General features: G+C 41.0%; 1 protein-coding gene across 2 annotated transcripts in view; it reads right to left on the minus strand.

Annotated features, from left to right (window-relative positions):
* Positions 1-19,881, minus strand: part of NDFIP2 (Nedd4 family interacting protein 2) — a 985,488-nt gene that overhangs the window by 861,521 nt on the left and 104,086 nt on the right. For both annotated transcript variants that reach the window (XM_044072913.1, XM_044072912.1), the window contains exon 2: positions 16,074-16,212. In XM_044072913.1, the coding sequence (XP_043928848.1) occupies positions 16,074-16,212 (139 nt within the window). The remainder of the gene's footprint in view (positions 1-16,073; positions 16,213-19,881) is intronic.

Consider the following 19,881-nt stretch of genomic DNA (forward strand, 5'->3'; position numbering starts at 1 on the left):
CAGTAGAAGCCTTAATGCCCTTGGGTCCCTGTGAAATGGTCTCTGGATCTGCAAGAGGATTTTTAAAAAGGAACGTGTGAGAATCAGGAACCCTGCAATATCTGTCAGGTTTACTTGGATCAGGAGGCAAAGAATCAGGGGCCAAAGTAGATTTCAAAAAGGCATCATCTACAATGTCTAGTACAGGAAGTATATAGCTAAAGGCCTATGTTGAGGCAGGAGCAAGAAGTCCCTAAGCATCTTTTTCGAATCAGAGAAATCCTGGCTTTCCCAGTGGAAATGCTCCCTTATAGTGTGCAAGGTTTCACCAAAAGAGAAATCCTCTGGAGGAGAAGCAGGGGGAATAGAGTCCTCTGCATCAGAATCCTCATAAGTAGATAAGGGTAAATCCAGATTATCAGAAGAATCAGATTCCTGGTCAGAAGATTCTTAAACAAATTCAGTCCTAGGTCTCTTAGAAGAGGAAGGTTGGCTTCCCCTGATTAAAGTTAAAAGGTCTATAGCCATTCTTATTTGTTTTTTATTCATAGAGGCCTGAGCATGCGACCTGGGCATCGGTTTTCCAGACAAGGTTCGACGTTTAGGCCTTAAAGAAGAATGAGGTGTCAGTTTAATATGCAAGTCGTAGGCCTGAATACACCCTCAGAAGCCGGTGCCTGCACAGCGGCTCCAGACCTATCCAAGGTAGAGACATCCGCAGGTTCCACAGTTGAAGCATCTCACGGCATACCGGACTCCAAATGGGTCTCAGTAGAGGCCTGCAAGTCAGAAGTAGCGAGTATCAGGGGCTGCGAAACCGCCTCACTGAGTACCGCGAACTGGCGACTGGCTTAGGAGAAGCGTCGTCAGCAGTTTTGGACCTAGGTGGCCTGTCTCTGTCTTTATCTTTGCGCTTTTTCGGAATACCAGTGGTCAGATGGCTTAACGACGACATTTCTGGATAACTGAACTGAGAACCGAAATATTTAGAGGCAAAAATATACCGACGACGGATAGTGCGTTCATTAAATAAGGCACAAAACAGACAGCAAGGCACGTCGTGGTTAGGGCCTAAGTATGAATGAAAATCTTTGTGAGGTATTTGCTTTCCACAAGTAATGCAATTATTAACTTTTACTGACATTGGTAAAGAGCAAGAAAAAGTTTCCGCAACAGGGTACTTAGCTTTAGTTGAAGACTTCGGTTCTGAAACTCGAAAACTAAAATTTCAAGAGTCGGTCGACCGGCACTTGCCAACTGCTTCTGCTTCGGGCACCACACGGCAGGAAAGACTGATGTAATGGCGTCGGCTGCATGTTTTATACCCCTGATGACCTGACATCATGGAAGAAGAAACAGCAACCGACACAGGACCCAAGACTTTGTTAAACAGGCCGACTGAGGGCTACTGCAAGCTGATAACCCAAAGGTGATGACTGCAACAGTGAAACACGAAGAACATCAGGTGGAAACCAGACATTCTGAACTGCAATGGATCTTCAAAACCCATTTGTCTGAAACAATCTGTTGCCAAACAGAAAAATGGAGATTCAGAATTTCTGGGGGAAAAAGGGACTAGGGTGGTGGTGGGGGCACAGTCTCTTGTAGAGTAATTCAGTCCTGTTAGACTATCCTTGGTTTTGGATGGTTTGAGGCCTTTTTTCTAACCCCCTTGCCATTTCTTCTTAAACGTCTTTTTACTTGTACTTTCTTGAAACTATTTATTCTGCCTTTTGCCAAAACTGGATGAAGAGTTAACAGAATCCCTTAGACAATTTGAAAAAGGAGGGCTGAAAAATCTTAAAGAGATTCCTTAAATCAGCTTACCACCTATGCAGCAGAGGAAACAAAAACGAAATCTCTCTCCAAATAGGAATTTAAAATCTCATTTTTTTGTACCATCTGGGAGATCCTGAGAATACAGCCATGCAAACCTCCTCAAAACAGTACCAGTGGCCATAGCCCTGGAAGTATCAATAGAGTCATATACATACATACTGTAGACAATGGGTAATGACATAGGCAATAGAAGAAACTGCATTTTTAACACAGACTTTACCTCACAAGAAGAAATTGCAAACATCTGTCATAATTTCACAAGACACAAACTGGAAAAGACAAAACTCCAAAGCGGAGTGTAGAAGTTCACCAGAAACTTTAATGATCAAAGCTTTCGTCCGTTCAAAAAAAAGAAGTTATGTACTTAGCATAACGTTCCATGTTTGTAGTCCATCTCACCTACATTCTTGCTGGATGGGTTCGATGCCGATATTTGGCTCCGACTCGGCCGATACTAACGCTTGAGAGCTTTTACTTGCTCGAGGCTAATCTCTATCCCATGGTGCCTCATGGCAATTACCCAGATCTTGTTTGCAAGAAAGCAATAAGTACCAAACAGTTATGAAATTATCAGAAACTGTATACATACAGACAAAAAATTATGTAATATTATCCATGCCAGGTGGACAACTACAACCAGGTCAGACAACACCAGTATAGTCCACCAGATCCTTCAGAAACAGGAAGGGGGTAGGAGGGAGGGATGCAAGAATGTAGGCAAGGTGGACTACAAACATGGAACGTTATGCAAGTACATAACTTCTTTAGGTTACGTAGTCCTATCTTGCTGTAATTCTTGCTGGATGGAACAGTGTCCCTAGCACCTTTACCCCGGGTGGCTCAAACGAAAAGACTCTTTAGCACAGTGGACCCAAAGGATGACTTGTCCCGGGACGCCAAATCCAATTTGTAATGAGTGACAAAAGTATGTGGTCTTGCCCAGGTAGCTGCTGCACAAATAGTATCAATTGGGAGCCTAGATCTAAAGGCACATGAAGTAGATACTGCCCTAGTAGAATGGCCTTTTACTTTGTTTGGTAATTGTTTGCCAGCAGTTTGATAAGCCAAGGAAATGCAATCTGAAAGCCATTTTGAAAGAGCAGCCTTAGAAAAGTACAGTTGTGTACACTAGCCATAAATGCAGATGTTAGAGTGTATTCACTGTTGCAGTCATTACATTTGGGTAATCTGCTGGCAGGTTGCCCTCAATCGGCCTGATTAACAAAGTCTTGGCTCCTGCGTCGGTTGCTGTCCCTTCTTCCATGACGTCAGGTCGTCAGGGGTATAAAACATGCAGCCGAAGCCATTACATCAGTTTTTCTTGCCCCAGATGTCAGGTGGTCCCCAAATGGGGAGCAAATAAAATTAAAACCACAAAAATATACCTCAAACCAAAAGCAAATACACCAAAAAGGCTTTTAAGCATAGTAAAAGAAAGTAGAGGTATAGTAAGAGAAAATCAGAGTGCTGGAGGGAGGGTAACCAGGACTGCAACAGTGAATACACTTGGAACATCTACATTTATGGTAAGTGTACACAACTGTACTATGTTCTTCGTGTTTCACTGTTGCAGTCATTACATTTGGGTAGATTCCCAAAGCTATGGTTGGGAGGATGGATTTATACAGCATTAGGACCAGCTATAAGGCCCTGCAAGATAGCAGTGGCAAAGCCAGTTCTGGATTTAGAGAAACTTGGTAAATGATAATGCTTGGTGAAAGTATGTACTGAACTCCAGGTAGCACCTTCTAGAATATCCCTGGTAGATGCACCTCTGAGAAAGGCTGCAGAAGTAGATGCAGCCCTAGTGGAATGAGATCTGATCCCCTGGGGTATAGGTTTTCCATGGTGCTTATAGCAGAAATGAACGCAATGGCTTATCCATTTAGAAATGGCTTGTTTTGAAATAGCCTTCCCCTCTGCCCCTGTAGTAAATGCTACCAGCAGTTGTTCAGATTTTCTTCGAGGTTTAGTCCTGTCCAAGTAGAGGTTTAGTCCTGTCCAAGTAGAATCCAAGTTGTCTGTGCACATCCAATGAATACAGAATCCACTCCTCTTTGTTCCGTGGATTGGGAAAGAAAGTTGGCAAATGAATGGACTGATTAAGAGCCACACTGGATACCACCTTGGGCATGAAGGATGGATTGGTCCTGAGTGGCACCCTGTCCACATGAAAGATGATGAAAGGCTAAGCTCCACTGCCATAAGGGCCTGTAATTCAGATATCCTTCTAGCTGAAGTGATTGCTAAAAGGAAGGCTGTTTTCCAAGAAAGAAATTTTAAGTCTGCAGTAGCATCTGGCTCGAAAGGAGTTAGAGTGAGTTTCTCAAATACAAAGTTAAAGTCCCAGGCAGGGGTTGGAGCTCTCCTGGGTGGTCTCAAGTTTTTGGCCCCTCAGAGGTACTGCTTGAGCAGAGGATGACAGAAGAGGGGAGGTTATAATAAGTTGAAATGGCTGAGGCGTGGACTTTAATAGAGGAAAAAGACAGGCCCCTTGTGAAGCATCTCCGTTAAGTATTGCAAAATCTGAGGTAAATTGGGCGCTGCTGTGCTCATCCCTTGAGACGGATTCCAGGCACAGAATCTTTTCCATTTGTCAGCATAAGATTTTCTAGTACTAGATCTTCTTGCCTCCAAGATGATATCCATCACAGGTTTGCTGAGGGATGCTAAGGGTGAATTTAAGTGATTAGTCAAGCTGCAAGGTTCAATGTTAGGAGCTGAGAGTGCAGAATTTGGTTCTCCTGCTGAGACAGTAAGGAAGGTGTCTGAGGCAGGTGACATGGAGAAATTTGTGACACACTGCGCAGGAGTTGGTACCAGTATTGGCATGGCCAGTGTGGAGGAAATCAAAATAATTTTTGGTCTGTCCTGTTTGACTTTTAACAGAACTTTGGAGAGCAGAGGCAGAGGGGGAAAGGCGTAGACTGATAGGTCTTTCCAGCTGAAGGACAGAGCATCCACTTTCCAGGCTTTTTTGTGAGGAGTTCTTGTGCAAAATTTGTCCAACTGGTAGTTCTGGGAGGAGACAAATAGATCTATGTCTGGGCTCCCCCATTTGCTTGTCAACATGTTGAAAATCCGTGGTTCCAGTTTCCACTCGTGTGGGTCCATGAGATTTCTGCTTAGTCTGTCTGTCAGTGTATTCAGTTTTCCTGGCAGGAATTGAGCTTGTAGTTGCACTTGGTAGCTCAAGGTCGTGTTCCACAATGCCATAGCTAGTCTGTAGAGGGGGTAGGAATTTGTACCCCCCCCTGCTTGTTTATGTACCATATAATCGTGGTGTTGTCCGTCTTTACCATTAGTTGTCCTGGATGAATGTAGTCCTTGAATGCTGTCGGAGCATTCTGTACAGCTAACATTTCTTTTTGAATGATATGTAGGTGCATTTGATTTGGGCTCCATTTGCCCTGAATGCACTTCCCTGCCAGGTGAGTCCTCCACGCATAGTCTGATGTGTCTGTAGTTAGGGTTTGGGTGGCAGGGGATAGTATGAATGGCAGTCCCTTGTTTTGGTGGCAGGCCTCTGCCCACCATAGGAACTCTAGGCGTAGGCAAGGTATGATAGGAATCATTGTATCCAGGCTGTGACAATGTTGACTCCATAGCCTTTTTAAGTACCACTGAAGTTTCCTCATATGCAGTCTTGCAAATGGAATTAGAAGAATGCAGGAGGCCATGAACCCCAAGGCTTGCAGTATTTGTCTTGCAGATAGCAGGGTTTTTGTGGCCACTTGTTTGAAATAAGTTACCAAATGAATTTGCTTTTCTGGTGTGAGGAAAGCCATCTGGGCAGTTGTATTCAAGCTTGCACCCAGGAATGTAATCTGTTGAGAGGGTACCAGTTGTGATTTCTTTTTGTTGATTGTGTACCCTAGACAAGTTAGAACCCTTTTTATAAACGCCAGATAATTTATAAGTATGGCCTGGTTTTCTGTCTAAATTAGAAAATCGTCACGGTATGGATATATTTTGAATATTTCTTTGCCTGTAAAATGTAATTACTGGAGTCAGGCACTTTGTGAATACCCTGGGCGCAGACAAAACAAAGGGCAGTGCAGAGAACTGATAATGCAAGTAGCCTGCTTTGAAGCGTAGGTATCTTCTGCAAGATTCCCTGATTGGGATATGCAGGTAAGCTTTTTTAAATCTAGAGTTGCCAACCAGGCATCCTTGCCTAGCATATAAAAGTAACTGGTGAAGAGTCAGCATCTTGAATTTTGGAATGTCCAAAAAGGTGTTTAGAGCAGACAGGTCCACAATTGGACACCATGATTTGTCTTTTCTGGGTACCAGAAAAGCCTGGAATAGAAACCCTGTCCCTTTTCCTCTTCTGGTACCGGTTGAATAGCCCCCATGTTTAAGAGGGAAAGTACTTGTTTCTTGAGCCGCTGCCCACTGATTTGGGGGCAGGTCTGGCAACCCATTTGGTGTTGGGTGGAAATGAAATCTGTATCCCTGGGACTCTATTTAAAACTCATTTGTCCTGGGTTATGAGTTCACAGTTTTTTGCATGAAGAGCAACCTTTCCCCCCCAAAGGGGTGGCTAAAAGGTAAGTGCTTGGTAATTTTAAAGGAAAGTCATTGAGACTTTTTACCATAGGGGGGTGTCTTGTTATTTCCAGATTTGAAAGTGGAGGCCCATCATTGCTTAGTTCTAAGAGGCCCTTGGGACTGAAACCTTGTCCTTTTGGTGTGTCTGGGTTTGGCTCGAGTGGATCTGGAAGGAGCTGTAAAGGACCAATTCTTAGTAGGCCAGTGCCTACTAAATCTTGGAGGTTGCACATGTACGAAATCTTTCACAGTTTGCATAGATTTAGCTTTATCTTCCATCTTTTTTAGAACTTCTTCAGCCTTATTGCCAAACAGGCGGTCCTGATTTAAAGGAGCAACCAACAATTTTGCTTTAACATGATCAGGCAAAGATTGCTCCTTAAGCCAAGCATGCCTTCTAAGCACAGACCCAGTAACAGCAGCCCTGCAAGAGACCTCTAAAGAATCAAAACCACATTGCAAAGTATGTTTTCCAACTTGTTCAGATGAATGCAATAAATCCTGTAAATATCTTTATTTTCCACACAGTCAAAAATCAACATCATTTTCTGTTTAAGCAGTCCCATAATATGCTGTTGATATTTTAGCATATGAAATTGGCAGTTTAAAGCCCTGATTTCCAAGGTTGCAGAAGTATAAACTTTTTTACCCCATCTATTCAGTGCCCTGGAGTCTCTATCAGAAGGGGTAGGATTTTTAGCAGTAGAAGCCTTAATGCCCTTAGGCCCCTGAAAAATGGTTTCTGGGTCTGCAACAGGATTTTTGAAAAGGAACTTGTGGGACACAGGAACCCTGTAGTATCTGTCAGGTTTACTAGGAGCTGGAGGCAGGGAATCAGGGGCCATACTGGATTCCGAAAACAAATCCTCAACAATGTCTAGTACAGGAGGTATAGCCAAAGGCCTATGTTGAGGTAGAAGGAAATCCCTAAGCCTCTTTTTAGATTCAGAAAATTCCTGACTTTCCCCGTAGAAATGCTCCCTTAAGGTATGTAAAGTTTCCCCAAAAGAAAAGTCCTCAGGGGGGGAGCAGAGGGAATGGAATCCTCTGCATCAGAATCCTCATACGTAGGAATGGACAAATCCAGGTCAATAGAAGAAACAGAGTCCTGATCAGAAGATTCATAGACAAGCTCAGTCCTAGGCCTCTTAGAAGGGGGGGGGGGGGCTGACTACCCCTGATTAGAGTAATAAGATCTTCAGCCATTTTGATCATTTGTTTTTTCGGCATAGGGGCCTGAACATGTGGCCTAGGCATCGTTTTTTTAGACATAGATCGAGATTTAGGCCTTAGAACAGAAGGTGGAGTCGTTTTAATATGCAAGTCTGTAGGCCTGAATAAACCCTCAGAAGCCAGTGCCTGCACAGCGGCTCTGGACCCATCCAAGGTAGAGACATCCGCAGGTTCCACAGGTGAAGCATCTCGTGGCATACCGGACTCCGAATGGGTCTCAGTAGAGGCCTGCGAGTCAGAAGAAGCAGATATCAGGGGCTGCGAAACCACCTCACTGAGTATTCTTTAGTCCTGTGTAAGTAAAACCTGAGAATTCTGTGAACATCTAATTGGTGTAATCTGTACTCAGATTTATTAGAATGGTTTGGAAAAAACACTGGTAGCTCAATAGTAGTGTTGAGATTATGCTCCGAGCATACCTTGGGAAGAAAGGAAGGGTTTGTCCTGAGTGAGACTATCCTTGTGGAAAATAATGTAAGGTGGTCGAATAGTAAGGGCTTGCAATACTGAGACTCTCCTAGCAGAGGTTATGGCTACTAAGAATAGTGTTTTCCAAGATAATTTCAGATCTGATGAAGAAGAGGGCTCAAAGGGTGCAGACATTAATGAGGTGAGAACTAAGTTCAGATCCTAGAGTTCTGATGGTTGTTTGATCCGAGGCCTGAGAAGGAGAACTCCCTTTAAAAAGGTTTTGCACAAAGAGTGTGACATGATGGGATTTCCCATGAAGCCAAAATGGAAATTAGAAATGGCGGCTAACTGAACTCTGACTGTAGCGGCTGCAGCTCCTTCATGAAAAACTGACACAAGAAAGGATAAAATAGATTCTATACGAGCTGTATAAGGATCTAAGCCTTGGTTTATAGCCCAAATAGAGAACCTTTTCCATTTGCTGGAATATAACTTCAGAGTGGAAGGCTTAAGGGATGAAATCAGAATGTGTTTGACTGAAGGGGAGAGGGAGACGCACCTGGCTATTCGTGGAACTAGAGCAGCCATGCTGTCAATTTAAGGGTGTGGATGGTGGGGTGGAACTGCCCCCGACTGATGAATCAGGAGGTCTGGAGATGGTTCCAGAATCCATGGTTCCTCCAAAGATAGGGCCACAGGGAGGGAAAACATACCTGTTGAGTCCAGTAAGGACCAATGAGGATCAGGGTACTCCTCAACTGTTTTGCTTTCTATATTACCTTTGGGATGAGAGGAAAAGGTGGGAAGGCATAAAGAAGTCCCGAGGGCCAATCGTGGACTAGAGCATCCCTGGGTGAAATCCCCGGATGGGGAATTAGGGCAAAGTTGCTGCTGCATTTGGTGTTCAGGTGTGTGGCGAATAGGTCACAGCAAGGCTGGCCCCATCTGTGAAAGGTCTTTCGCAACTTCTGCATTCAGGGACCACTCGTGAGGCATCAGAATTGCTCAGCTGAGTTAGTCTGCTATAACACTGGATTTCCCCGGAATGTGTGTTGCTACCAGAAAATGTTGAGTGTCCATCGCCCATTTCCAAACTCTTAAGGCCTCTTGGCAAAGCAGGTAAGATTGGTTTCCCCCTTGCTTGTTTATGTACCACACGACAGACATTTTGTCTGACTGGATCGCAATTGTCCCGGTGGGGAGAGAGCTGTGAAGTGCTTGCAACACAACACCACTCATCTCCAGAACACTGATGTGCAAGTGGTTCTCGTGGTTCTGCCAAGTACCATGGAGCATCATTCCCAGATGATGCCCCCCCACCCACCCTTTCTGGGAAGCATCCATGGTCAAAACTGCTTTCTCTTGGGGAGGAAAAAGTGGACGACCTAAAAGAAGTTGTTCTGTATGCAACCACCATGTCAAATCCTTCTTGGAGGTGTTTGTTATGAAAATCTAATGAGACAAGGGAAGTTCCTGCATAGACCATTGGGCAACTAGTAGCCAGTGAAGTATTCTCTTGTGTAGATGTGCTAGAGGAACTAATAGGATGGAGGAAGCCATACTTGAAGGACTACCCTAGCCTGAACTTTGTGACTGTTTAGCAAGGATCTGACTTGGTTGCGTAGAGACTCTACTCTTTCTGGTGTTAGTCTTGCTGACATGGTGGTTGTGTCCATTTCTGAGCCTAAGAATACAATGTGCTGCGAAGGAGACAAGGCTGATTTTTTTTAGGTTGGCTGTGATGCCCAAACTGGCGCACAAGGGTAGACTCTTGTCCCTGGTTCTGATGAGTTGATGCTTGGTGGTAGCAGTGAGGAGCCAGTCGTCTAGGTACAGAAACACCTGGAATCCTTGACATCTCAGGTGAGCAGTTACCACTGTCATGCATTTGGTGAACACTCTGGGGGCTGTAGTGAGACCAAAGGGCAGTGTTTAGAACTGAAAATGACCGGCTCCCAGCCGGAAGCACAAGTGTCTCCTGGAGCGACTGTCGTAGTACGCGTCCTGAAGATCTATTGAGCACATCCAATGGTCGTTCACGATAAAGGGGAATATCGACTGCAGAGTGATCATTCGGAACTTCAATTTCTTTACGGACTTGTTGAGTCTGCTGAGATCTAGAATTGATCTCCAGTCCCCTGTCTTTTTTGGAACTAAAAAGAATCAAGAGTATGTTCCGGATCCTATTTGCTCTGTGAGGACTTCTTGGAGGACTCTTTTGCAGCAACGAGATAACCTCTGATGTTGCACGGTCTAGTTGAAAGGGTGGCACGTCTGGTAGAGACCGGTTTGCTGGGGGGTCAGAAACAAAGGGAATCAGATAACCTCTGGATATTATGGTTTGTATCAAATGATCTTGCGAAATGTTTAGCCAGGCACTTGGGTACAGCGACAGATTACCCGCGACTGCCTCCAGAAACGGACAGTCAGGCAACCCCTCAGGGAAAGGGACGATCAGTAAAGGTTTCTCTATTTCCCTGGTGTTGCGGACCTCCTCTGCCTCAAGGACGGCATCTTCCATTATATCCTCCTTCTCTGTCTCTAGGGGAGGGTTGACCTTGTGCCTGAGGGAAACCTTTTTGGGATTTACGGAACCACATTTTCCCTCCTGTATTACCCTTGGGATAGGGTCTAGACGGGAGGGAGAAACAGAGTCTGACGGGCAGATAAGGTTTTCACTTCCTGCTCGCACCTGGTCAAAGTCTCTTTCACCTTAGGTCCAAAAAGAGATGAACCGTCAAAGGGGACGTTAGTGAAGGAAGACTTAAAGGATTTCGTGAAATTACAAAGACGCATCCAAGAATGTCCCCTGAGAGAGATTCCTGCTGCGGCTGCCCTACTTGCTCCATCCACTGCATACGATCACAAACTAGCCAATCCTATATTAAAGTGACAGATACAAAAATTCCTTAAAATTTCACTGACCTTAACTAAAGGTATGTCTACAAAACCATGTATGTTTTCATATTAAAATTCACTTTTTGATAAAACATGAATTTACACTCAACAACCATATTGTCACTACTCAAAAAAGAACTTAAATTATATATGAATCATATGAAACATAGGATATACAAAAATTAATACACAAAAAATAGTCAAAAGATGTTGAAATAAAATGAAATGAAGCCTTATAATTCTATCTTTCTAAGGCCCTCAATTTAAGCAGACAGTAAAAGGAACTAAGCTCATTCAGCCCTGGCCACGAACATGCATTCAATCTGATTTGCCAAAGCAACTCCTTTCTTTCCAGATGAAGGCCTATGGGTCCACCCCTTGGATCAGACTGAATCTGGTCTATCACCATGTATTTGAATGAGTGACTTGGGCATTCACTAATATGCTTCACCAATGAGCAAGCATCCTTACTTTTCTTATTATTATATTCGTGTTCATAAATTCTGTCTCTGAGTCTACGTTCTGTCTTACCAAAGTAGAACCGGAGACAGAATTCACAAGTAGCCAGATAAACCACAAATCTTGAATTACAATTATACTTATTTTTCTACTGAAAATCTTCCCTCTTTCCATGAATGTATTCCCTATTTTTATTTTAGTACAATAGGGGCAGAAACCACATCTAAACATTGCCCTTTAATTACTTTTTTTCTCCTTATTGTTCATATTCTCAAAAATATTTTTAAAATTAGAACCCTCTCGATATACTACACTAGGTGTAACACTCCCTTTCGTTCTAATCTGCTTTTCATTCAATAATAATTGCCAATTTTTATTTCGCACCCATCTGATTAAATTATATTGACTGTTACAAGTAGTAATGAAGGCCAAACTGTACTGGGTATTGGAATTATTCTCTATGTCCAAATTATTCACTACATTATGATCCTGACTAGAAACTGTCATATTCTTATTAATAGTATGTGAATTAAATCTACTTTTATTATTATTATCATCATCATTAGTAAACAAAATGGGGCGGTAAAACCCATTCTCCCTTTTATTCATAACTTCCATTTTAAGCTCACTCAACAGATCTGGTGGATATCCCTCCTTGAGAACATATCACACAGTAGTTCACACTCCTTAATGAATTCAGTTTCCTCAATGAATTCAGTTTCCTCAGACACTATCCTTGCAGCTCTCATCAGCTGGCCCCTTCACCACTGATCTCTGCTGGTGATAAGGGTGTGCTGGTGAAGTGCAAGAATGTTTTAGAATATGTGGGTTTTCAATAAATTGTTGACAAACATTTGTTGTTGATTCAGTCTTTCATTAAATGGACATCCAAATAAGAAAGTTCCTCATGACTCACATCCTGACTAAACTTTAAAAATTGAGTTGTATTATTTATATAAATCAATAAACTTGATATTGGCAAAAACAGCCCCACATGGTGATCCCATTGCTACCCCCGTGTACTGTAAAAAAAAAAAATACCTGCCTTCAAAATATATATAATTATTCCTAAGGACCAGGATGTGCTAAATATTTGGACAGCGAACTTAAGGGTTATTTAGAAAGGGAAGATCAAATGTGTAAAGACTCATGGCACTTTTTGAGTATTAACAACAATTTGGAATTTTTTTGAGACAGACATACTAGTCACCATAGATGTCAAAGATTTGTACACTGTCATATCCCAAGGACTGGGAATTCAGTGGGTTTTGCAGTTTTTACACATGAAAAGTGTTTCTCGTAGCAAATTATATTTATATGAAGTATTGTTAGACCTAGTCCTTGGGAATAATTGTATATATTTTGAAGGCAAGTTTTTTTTTTTTTTTTTTTTTTTTACAGAACACGGGGGTAGCAATGAGTTCGCCATGTGGGGCTGTTTTTGTCAATATGGTGATAGCACATTGGCAGCATAATTTTGTACCAACTAGTGAATATAGCAGTAAACTACAATTATATACAAGGTACCTGGACAACATTTGTATCATCTGGAAGGGGACTGAATAAGAGCTATCAGAGTTTACTGATTATATAAATACAACTCAATTTTTACAGTTTAGTCAGGATGCGAGTCATGAGGAACTTCCATTAAATGAACATCCAAATAAGAAAGACAGAATCAACAACAAATGTGCCAACAATTTATCGAAAACCCACATATTCTAACACATTCTTGCACTTCACCAGCACACACCCTGATCACCAGAAGAGATCAGTGATGAAGGGCCAGCTAGTTTACAACCCCATTTTGTTTAATAATGATAAAAGTATATTGAATAATTCACAATGGTAATGAGAATATGGCAGTTTCTAGTCATGTAGTGGATAATATGGACATTGAGAATAACTCTCAACACCCACTACAGTTTGGCCTTCATTACTACTTATAACGGCCAACATAATTTAATCAGATAGGTACTAAATAAAAATTGGCAAATATTACTGAATGATAAGCAGATTAGAACAAAACTGAGTGTTACACCTAGTGTAGTGTATCGAAAGGGTTCTAATTTTAAAAATAGTTTTGAGCATATGAACAATAAGGAGGAAAAAAGTAATTCAGGGCCAATGTTTAGATATGGTTTCTGCCCCTATTGTACTAAAATAAAAAATAGGGAATACATTCATGGTAAGGAGAAGTTTTTCAGTTGAAAAATAAGTATAACTAATTCAAGATTTGTGGTTTATCTGGCTACTTGCGAATTCTGTCTCGGGTTCTATGTTGGTAAGACAGAACGCAGACTCAGAGACGGAATTTATGGGCACGAATATTAAGAAAAGCAAGGATACTAGCTCATTGGTGAAGCATATTAGAAAATGCCCAAGTCACTCATTCAAATACATGGTGATAGACCAGATTCAGTCTGATCCAAGGGGCAGACCCTTAGGCCTTCATCTGGAAAGGAGAGAGTTGCTTTGGCAAATCAAATTGAATGCATGTTCATGGCCAGGGCTGAATGAACTTAGTTCCTTTTACTGTCTGCTTAAATTGAGGGCCTTAGAAAGATAGGATTATAAGGCTTCATTTCATTTCAACATCTTTTGACTTTTATTTGTATATCATATGTTTCACATGATTCGCATATAATTTTAAGTTCTTTTTTGAGTAGTGACAACATGCTTATTGTGGAGTGTACATTCATGTTTTATCAAAAAGTGAATTTTAATATGAAAACATACACGGTTTTATAGAAATACCTTTAGGTAAGGTCAAAGTGAAATTTTAAGGAATTTTTGAATCTGTCACTTTAATACAGGATTGACTCGTTTGTAATAGGCTGATTTAACTAATTACTAGGGAGGTTTATTTGTTATAAAAGATTGAATGACTAAGAACTGTTATCTGATGAAGTCCAATTGTTTTTGAACGAACGAAAGTGCTAATCATTAATGTTTCTAGTGAACTTCTATGCTCACCTTTGGAGTTTTGTTTTTTTTTATTTGTCATACTTTCACAGTTAGAATAAACATGAGCCTGACAAAGTTTATGAAAATAAAAGTTGCAGAAGTAAATACTTTTTCCCCACAGTTATCAATTTTCCATCCTTATCAGAAGAGTAGACTCGGAATTAAGTGTTTAGCAGCAGTGGGATCAACTAAAACTATAGCTGATGGGTCAGGTTTGGGAATAGTGTATAAAAACTCAGGCTGTGTAAAGTTCCTCACTATTATCTGCCTTATTAGGGGTAGCTGGCTGATTATCAGGAAAATTGTAGGCAGTGACACACACATCCCTAAAGCATAACAGGAGGAAAGGGTGTAGGCTCTGGAAATTCCTTCTGTAACAACTCATAATGTTTTCTGAGGAACTGAGAAACTAAGTGTTCTCCCACTAAAAATACTGGCACATTCTAGCAACAGACTCGGAGAAAAAGATACCGCAACAGGGAGAATCAGAAACTGAACTCTCCTCGGAGTCTGAATCAGAAATCCGAGAAGAAAACTCTGCATATGTCTCTTCATCTTCCCATTCAGATTCAGCATCTTGAATCTCTTCTGGAAAAAGAGATATCCCTCTTTCTTTTAACAAACTACTTTACAAGAAGGATCAAAAGTCTGAATTAAACTATGCGCAAGATCCAGTAAGCTACTCATAAGGAAATTTGAAGAGTAGACAACACCATGTTACAAATAGCAGCAATAGCTCCCCCAAGGATGGGCACAGCATACTGACAAAACTGGGAAGCCTTTCCTGTTCCCATTCCCAGGACCAACAAGAGTGGATCTCCCTTGCCCACTGAGAGTGCCCCACCACCTGCAGAGGACGTGGCTAACCCCTGACCCATAACAACTTTAGGTGCTGCACCAGAGGGATCCAGGGTAAAAGATGAGTGGTCTACGGTACATCAAATCACTACAGCAGAGTCACCTACCTGTGGCTGAGAAACTGCTAACCTGTTGTGATGGCAAAGGCAGTTTTCTTAACCTTCTTTTTGTGGCTGGAAGAAGCGCGGACTTTGGGAGCAGTAGTTAGTTGCATGGTCAAGCTGAAAATGGTGCTATTTTCCCAGGGAAGACAAGCAGAAAGTCTTTAATTAAAAGTAATTTTTTTTTAATGGAAAAACAAACACCGGTCAGCCTGAACAAAGTAAAATAAACAATTTCTTCACAGAAAAAAGGGCTTTCGGTTACTTTACACAATGTTTAAACTGACAGGAAAAAAAGAGCAGGCCCATTTCAAAGTCTGATACAGTTTTGTGACAGTCCTTAAGAGGAAAGTGATGAAACAAACAAGATTTAGAAAAAAATGAAAATTCCCCCACACACAAAAGGGAACTTATCTGCCTAGGAAAGAAACAGTATGAAGCCAAATGTTGATCCTCGAAAGCCTCAGAGGAACATACTCTTTGGTGACAGTAGAGCTCCGAACTTGCCCTTTAGTCAGCTCAGCTCGAGCTGCCCGACAGTTTGGGCACCTGAAAAGAGAGCTGAAGCTTTGGAAGCTAGCCAGCTGTTATATCCTTCACAGGATATAACTACAATTCCATATAGCCAAGGCTACTGCAGGAGTGATCATTATGACAAATATTTTCTTAACATTTTCCTATCTTGGTTATATTATTTAATTGCTTCTGAGAATTGCCAACAGTTTTACACTCAGTGTATTTTTCCTGAATATCAAAGAATAAATAAATAAGCACCTGTTGCAGCTGCTCCCACAGAAATACTGCTGTATGGTGGTGGAGATGAATCTTCCTCAGGAAGTGATGCAGGTTCTGAGGCCGGGACAGTCTGTGTAGAACTGCATGGCTGTTCGGAGGGGTCATCTTCATTATGCAACTGAAATAAAACAGATAAGAATCAATGCATCATGGAAAAAAGCATAATTATAAATGCATGCACACAGCATCCCAGTCTGAAAACCCTTGGCACTTCTATCTCTTGCCCTTCCAAACAGACATGTACACAAACAATTATTAGACCAGTAATTAAAATATTAAGTCGTATCTTACTGTTAACTGAAATCTCAGCCACACTGCCAGAACTATGTTCTGCACTATCCCCAGTTTCTCTGCTCCAAATGTGTAAATTAGTTTTAACCACAACCTTAGAGGACAATCCAGATACTACTACATTTTTCTTATCTGTCCCTCAAACAGAATACAATGTACATTTACTTTAGTTAACCCTCTGAAATGGATAGTGTAACTCGAATTCCACACATTACATGCCACTGAAACCATATCTGCAGCCTGCATTTTCCATTAATACCACTTTTTTTTTTTTTTTTTTAATTTCTACAAATCTTTTGGGTTTCTAATGGCATGAAAGAAATGGACCCCATTCCCAAGTCAAACTACGACTAAAGTTCATGAAATTAGTATTGTTTCACTCTTTTGATGTCAGCCAAAAGTGCTCTTCACACCACCCGCAATGCGCCCAGTAATGACTCCTTCTGTAATTCGTACTGAGGTACATGTATTGGTAGCATATCTAAATAGGATTGTAGACTCGTTTATAAGACCCATTGCTCCAACTACTATTGGAACTATCTGGGAAACCTTCTTCCACATTGCTCTCATTTCTGCTTGCAAATCCCAATATTTTATGACTAGTCTCTCTCTGTGCACAGGACACTGTAGTCACTGGGTGTGGCAATTTCAATGATCAATATTACTTTTGTCTTCTTTTTTTGGACCACTACATCCAGTTTTCTAGCATTTACCTTTGGATCTGTTGGGTAATGGATGATCCCATGTGATATAGACTTTATCATTTTCTATGATGCTTTGTGGCTTATGTTTGCAGTGTTTTTCAGCCACTTCAATACCATAATATTTGCACAATACCCAGTGCAGCAGTCTCGCCACATTATTATGCCTTTCAGTATACAGTTCTTCTGCCATTAGTATGTCACAACCAGCAAAGAGGTGTGCAACTGTTTCCAATTTGGTTTTACAAAACCTACATTTGTCCGTTTCCCCCACATGTTCAGTGGACTTTGTAAACAAACAATGTAGCCCACTATCTTGAGCCACCAATATTAACCTTTCATCTCTTGGTTTAAATTCATCTCTCCTTAACCATTCCTGCATTTGTTTCTGATCAAAATGAGGTTCTTCCAGAAGTTTTCTATACTTCCAACTACATTTATGCTTTTTCTACATTCTTTCCTTCTCAACTGGTCCTTCACCCTTATTTTCTTTTGTTTTTTTGGCACATTCAGTTGCCGCCTGATTTTTATCTACTTCTGGTTTGATTTCCATTCCTGCTTGACCCTGATATACCACTTGTATGGGGAGGCTGATGTCCCCATACCTAAATGGTTCTAAAAGAGGAGCTTTGGTGGGTGCCAGCATCTTACAAATAGTATTAACAAAAAATACAGTTTATAGACATGACTGAGCATGGATATGCATCTCTGTCATGAGCATTTTAATGATCATCCAAACGGCATAATGATCCTTTTTTCAAAAGGATTTATGAGAATAGGCACCTTAAAATTATATCCAGACTGAACAGCCTTATCCTAATGGTAGTCAAAACACGTGATTCATCTACATTTCTAAAGCTAACAAAATAATATTCCTTTTTATTTTCATAAAAAAAAAAAAAAAAAAAAAAAGCACATCTCTTCACAAATAATGTTTCAATACAATTTACAGATTAAAGGAAAACTCCTTTTCCTACAGTTTAACTCAATCCTTCGGTTGCTTCTGTCCCTACAATATGGTTCAAGTATTGTGTTTGCATCAAAAAATGGGTCTATATCAGTTCGAAGATTCACTTCTCCAAACCGGAGTTAATCAACCCCAAACCACCAAACTTCACTTCCATGAACATTCACATCCAAGTAAGAATTAAGTAGGGAAAGGAAGCAGTTGGACAACAGCACAACTTTGAGCTTTTCCCCACTGTAGTACAATCTTGGACTTGGTATATATAGTTTGAAGGGCACTGCCCCACACACACATTGGGGGGTTAGGGGGCACAGCTCCCCACTTGGGTGGGTCTGACATATTTCAATGTGTGTGTTCCATTGTGGTGTTGGCCAAGTGCTTTCCCTGGTAAAATCTTTTTTTTTTTATGGGAACATTCGATGAAATGAAGTTCGGTGGCTTGGGGTCGCAGTCAGGTCCACTGAAGTGAATCTTTGGTGAAGTGATACAGACCCCCAGAATCCTGCTTGTACTTTTTAAAACCTTCCCTGCCTTTGATTCTAATGCAAGGAAAGATCGCCTACTTTTTTTTTTTAAAACATAACTTCTCATACTTTGCAGAGGAATTCATCTCCGCCTGCATGACATATCATAGATGCAGTTTACCCTGTCAGGTACTGCTGCCAAATCTTAGATGAGCACTTAATCCTGCTAATGTCAGGAACACAGCAGCCAATATAGAAAAATGACAGAAATCTGTGGAGGTGTTTTTACTGCAGAGAGGAGGAGAACTTTACACTCCCCTTTCATAGCAAAACATAGCAATTAGACCAGTCAAGGGTTTAAAGGCAGCTGTCACCTCTTCTGACAAATTTACATATGCAGTAACACAGTATTGAAATGCTATGCTTTAAATGCTGGTTATTTATAATAGTTTGTGTGTTAAGATAACTTAAAATGTAGCATCAAAGCTTTTTGTGCCATTTAGAAAATAATTCAGAAAGAGTTGTAAAAGTATCAACATATTTACCATTTTCAAGCCGCCCCACACACACACACACACACACACACACACACACACACAGAGAACAGAAATGCAGAAAGACAGGCAAGTGGCAACCCTATCAAGTAGGTGCACTGATAATGTTCATACCAAGGTCTTTTGTGCGACATCCTCCCAGAGGGGGATGCATATCTGGTACATGCAGATCCATGGTAAAAGATACCAACAGACTTTGCGTCAGTCTTCACACTATTAGAGTGCATGAGCATTTCGTAGCCCCCTAAGGAAATGTGACCATTGATGACAACCATAATACACAGCTGGTTTTACTTTAACGTGCATGTGCTCTTGCATTAAAAACATTCATAATCAGAAGTGCTTAGCTATCTTTAAATGCACACACACAAACACACAAAAAATTTCCATTTTATTTTTCTTTAAAAGGACATGAAGTACACACAGGCATATAATCTAGTTCTCTGCTACAGATACATACACACGTGCACATACATATATCTATATCTATCTATAATGTGCAATATGGGTGCATACAATTAGTTATTTATACTGAACTTAACATAGTAGAGTTAAGCATTAATGTATACATTCTAGTAAATGTTGCTTAATATTTAAAAAAATGTTTTACTTATTCAATGTCACACACTGTTTAGGTGTTGCAAATGCAATCTTTGTCTTTATGCAAATATGTCTTTTCTTTGTATTGCTAAGTGCATTTATTACTTGTTATTATCTTTGCCAATGTAAGCAGAGTTGTGGCTGAAAAGGGTCCCAAGACCAGTTTACTTTCCTGGTTACCAAAAGTATAAATAAATATGAACTAGAAAA

Source organism: Protopterus annectens, chromosome 5.part1 (assembly GCF_019279795.1).
Source record: "Protopterus annectens isolate FY-2018-M chromosome 5.part1, PAN1.0, whole genome shotgun sequence".
NCBI lineage: Eukaryota > Metazoa > Chordata > Ceratodontiformes > Protopteridae > Protopterus > Protopterus annectens.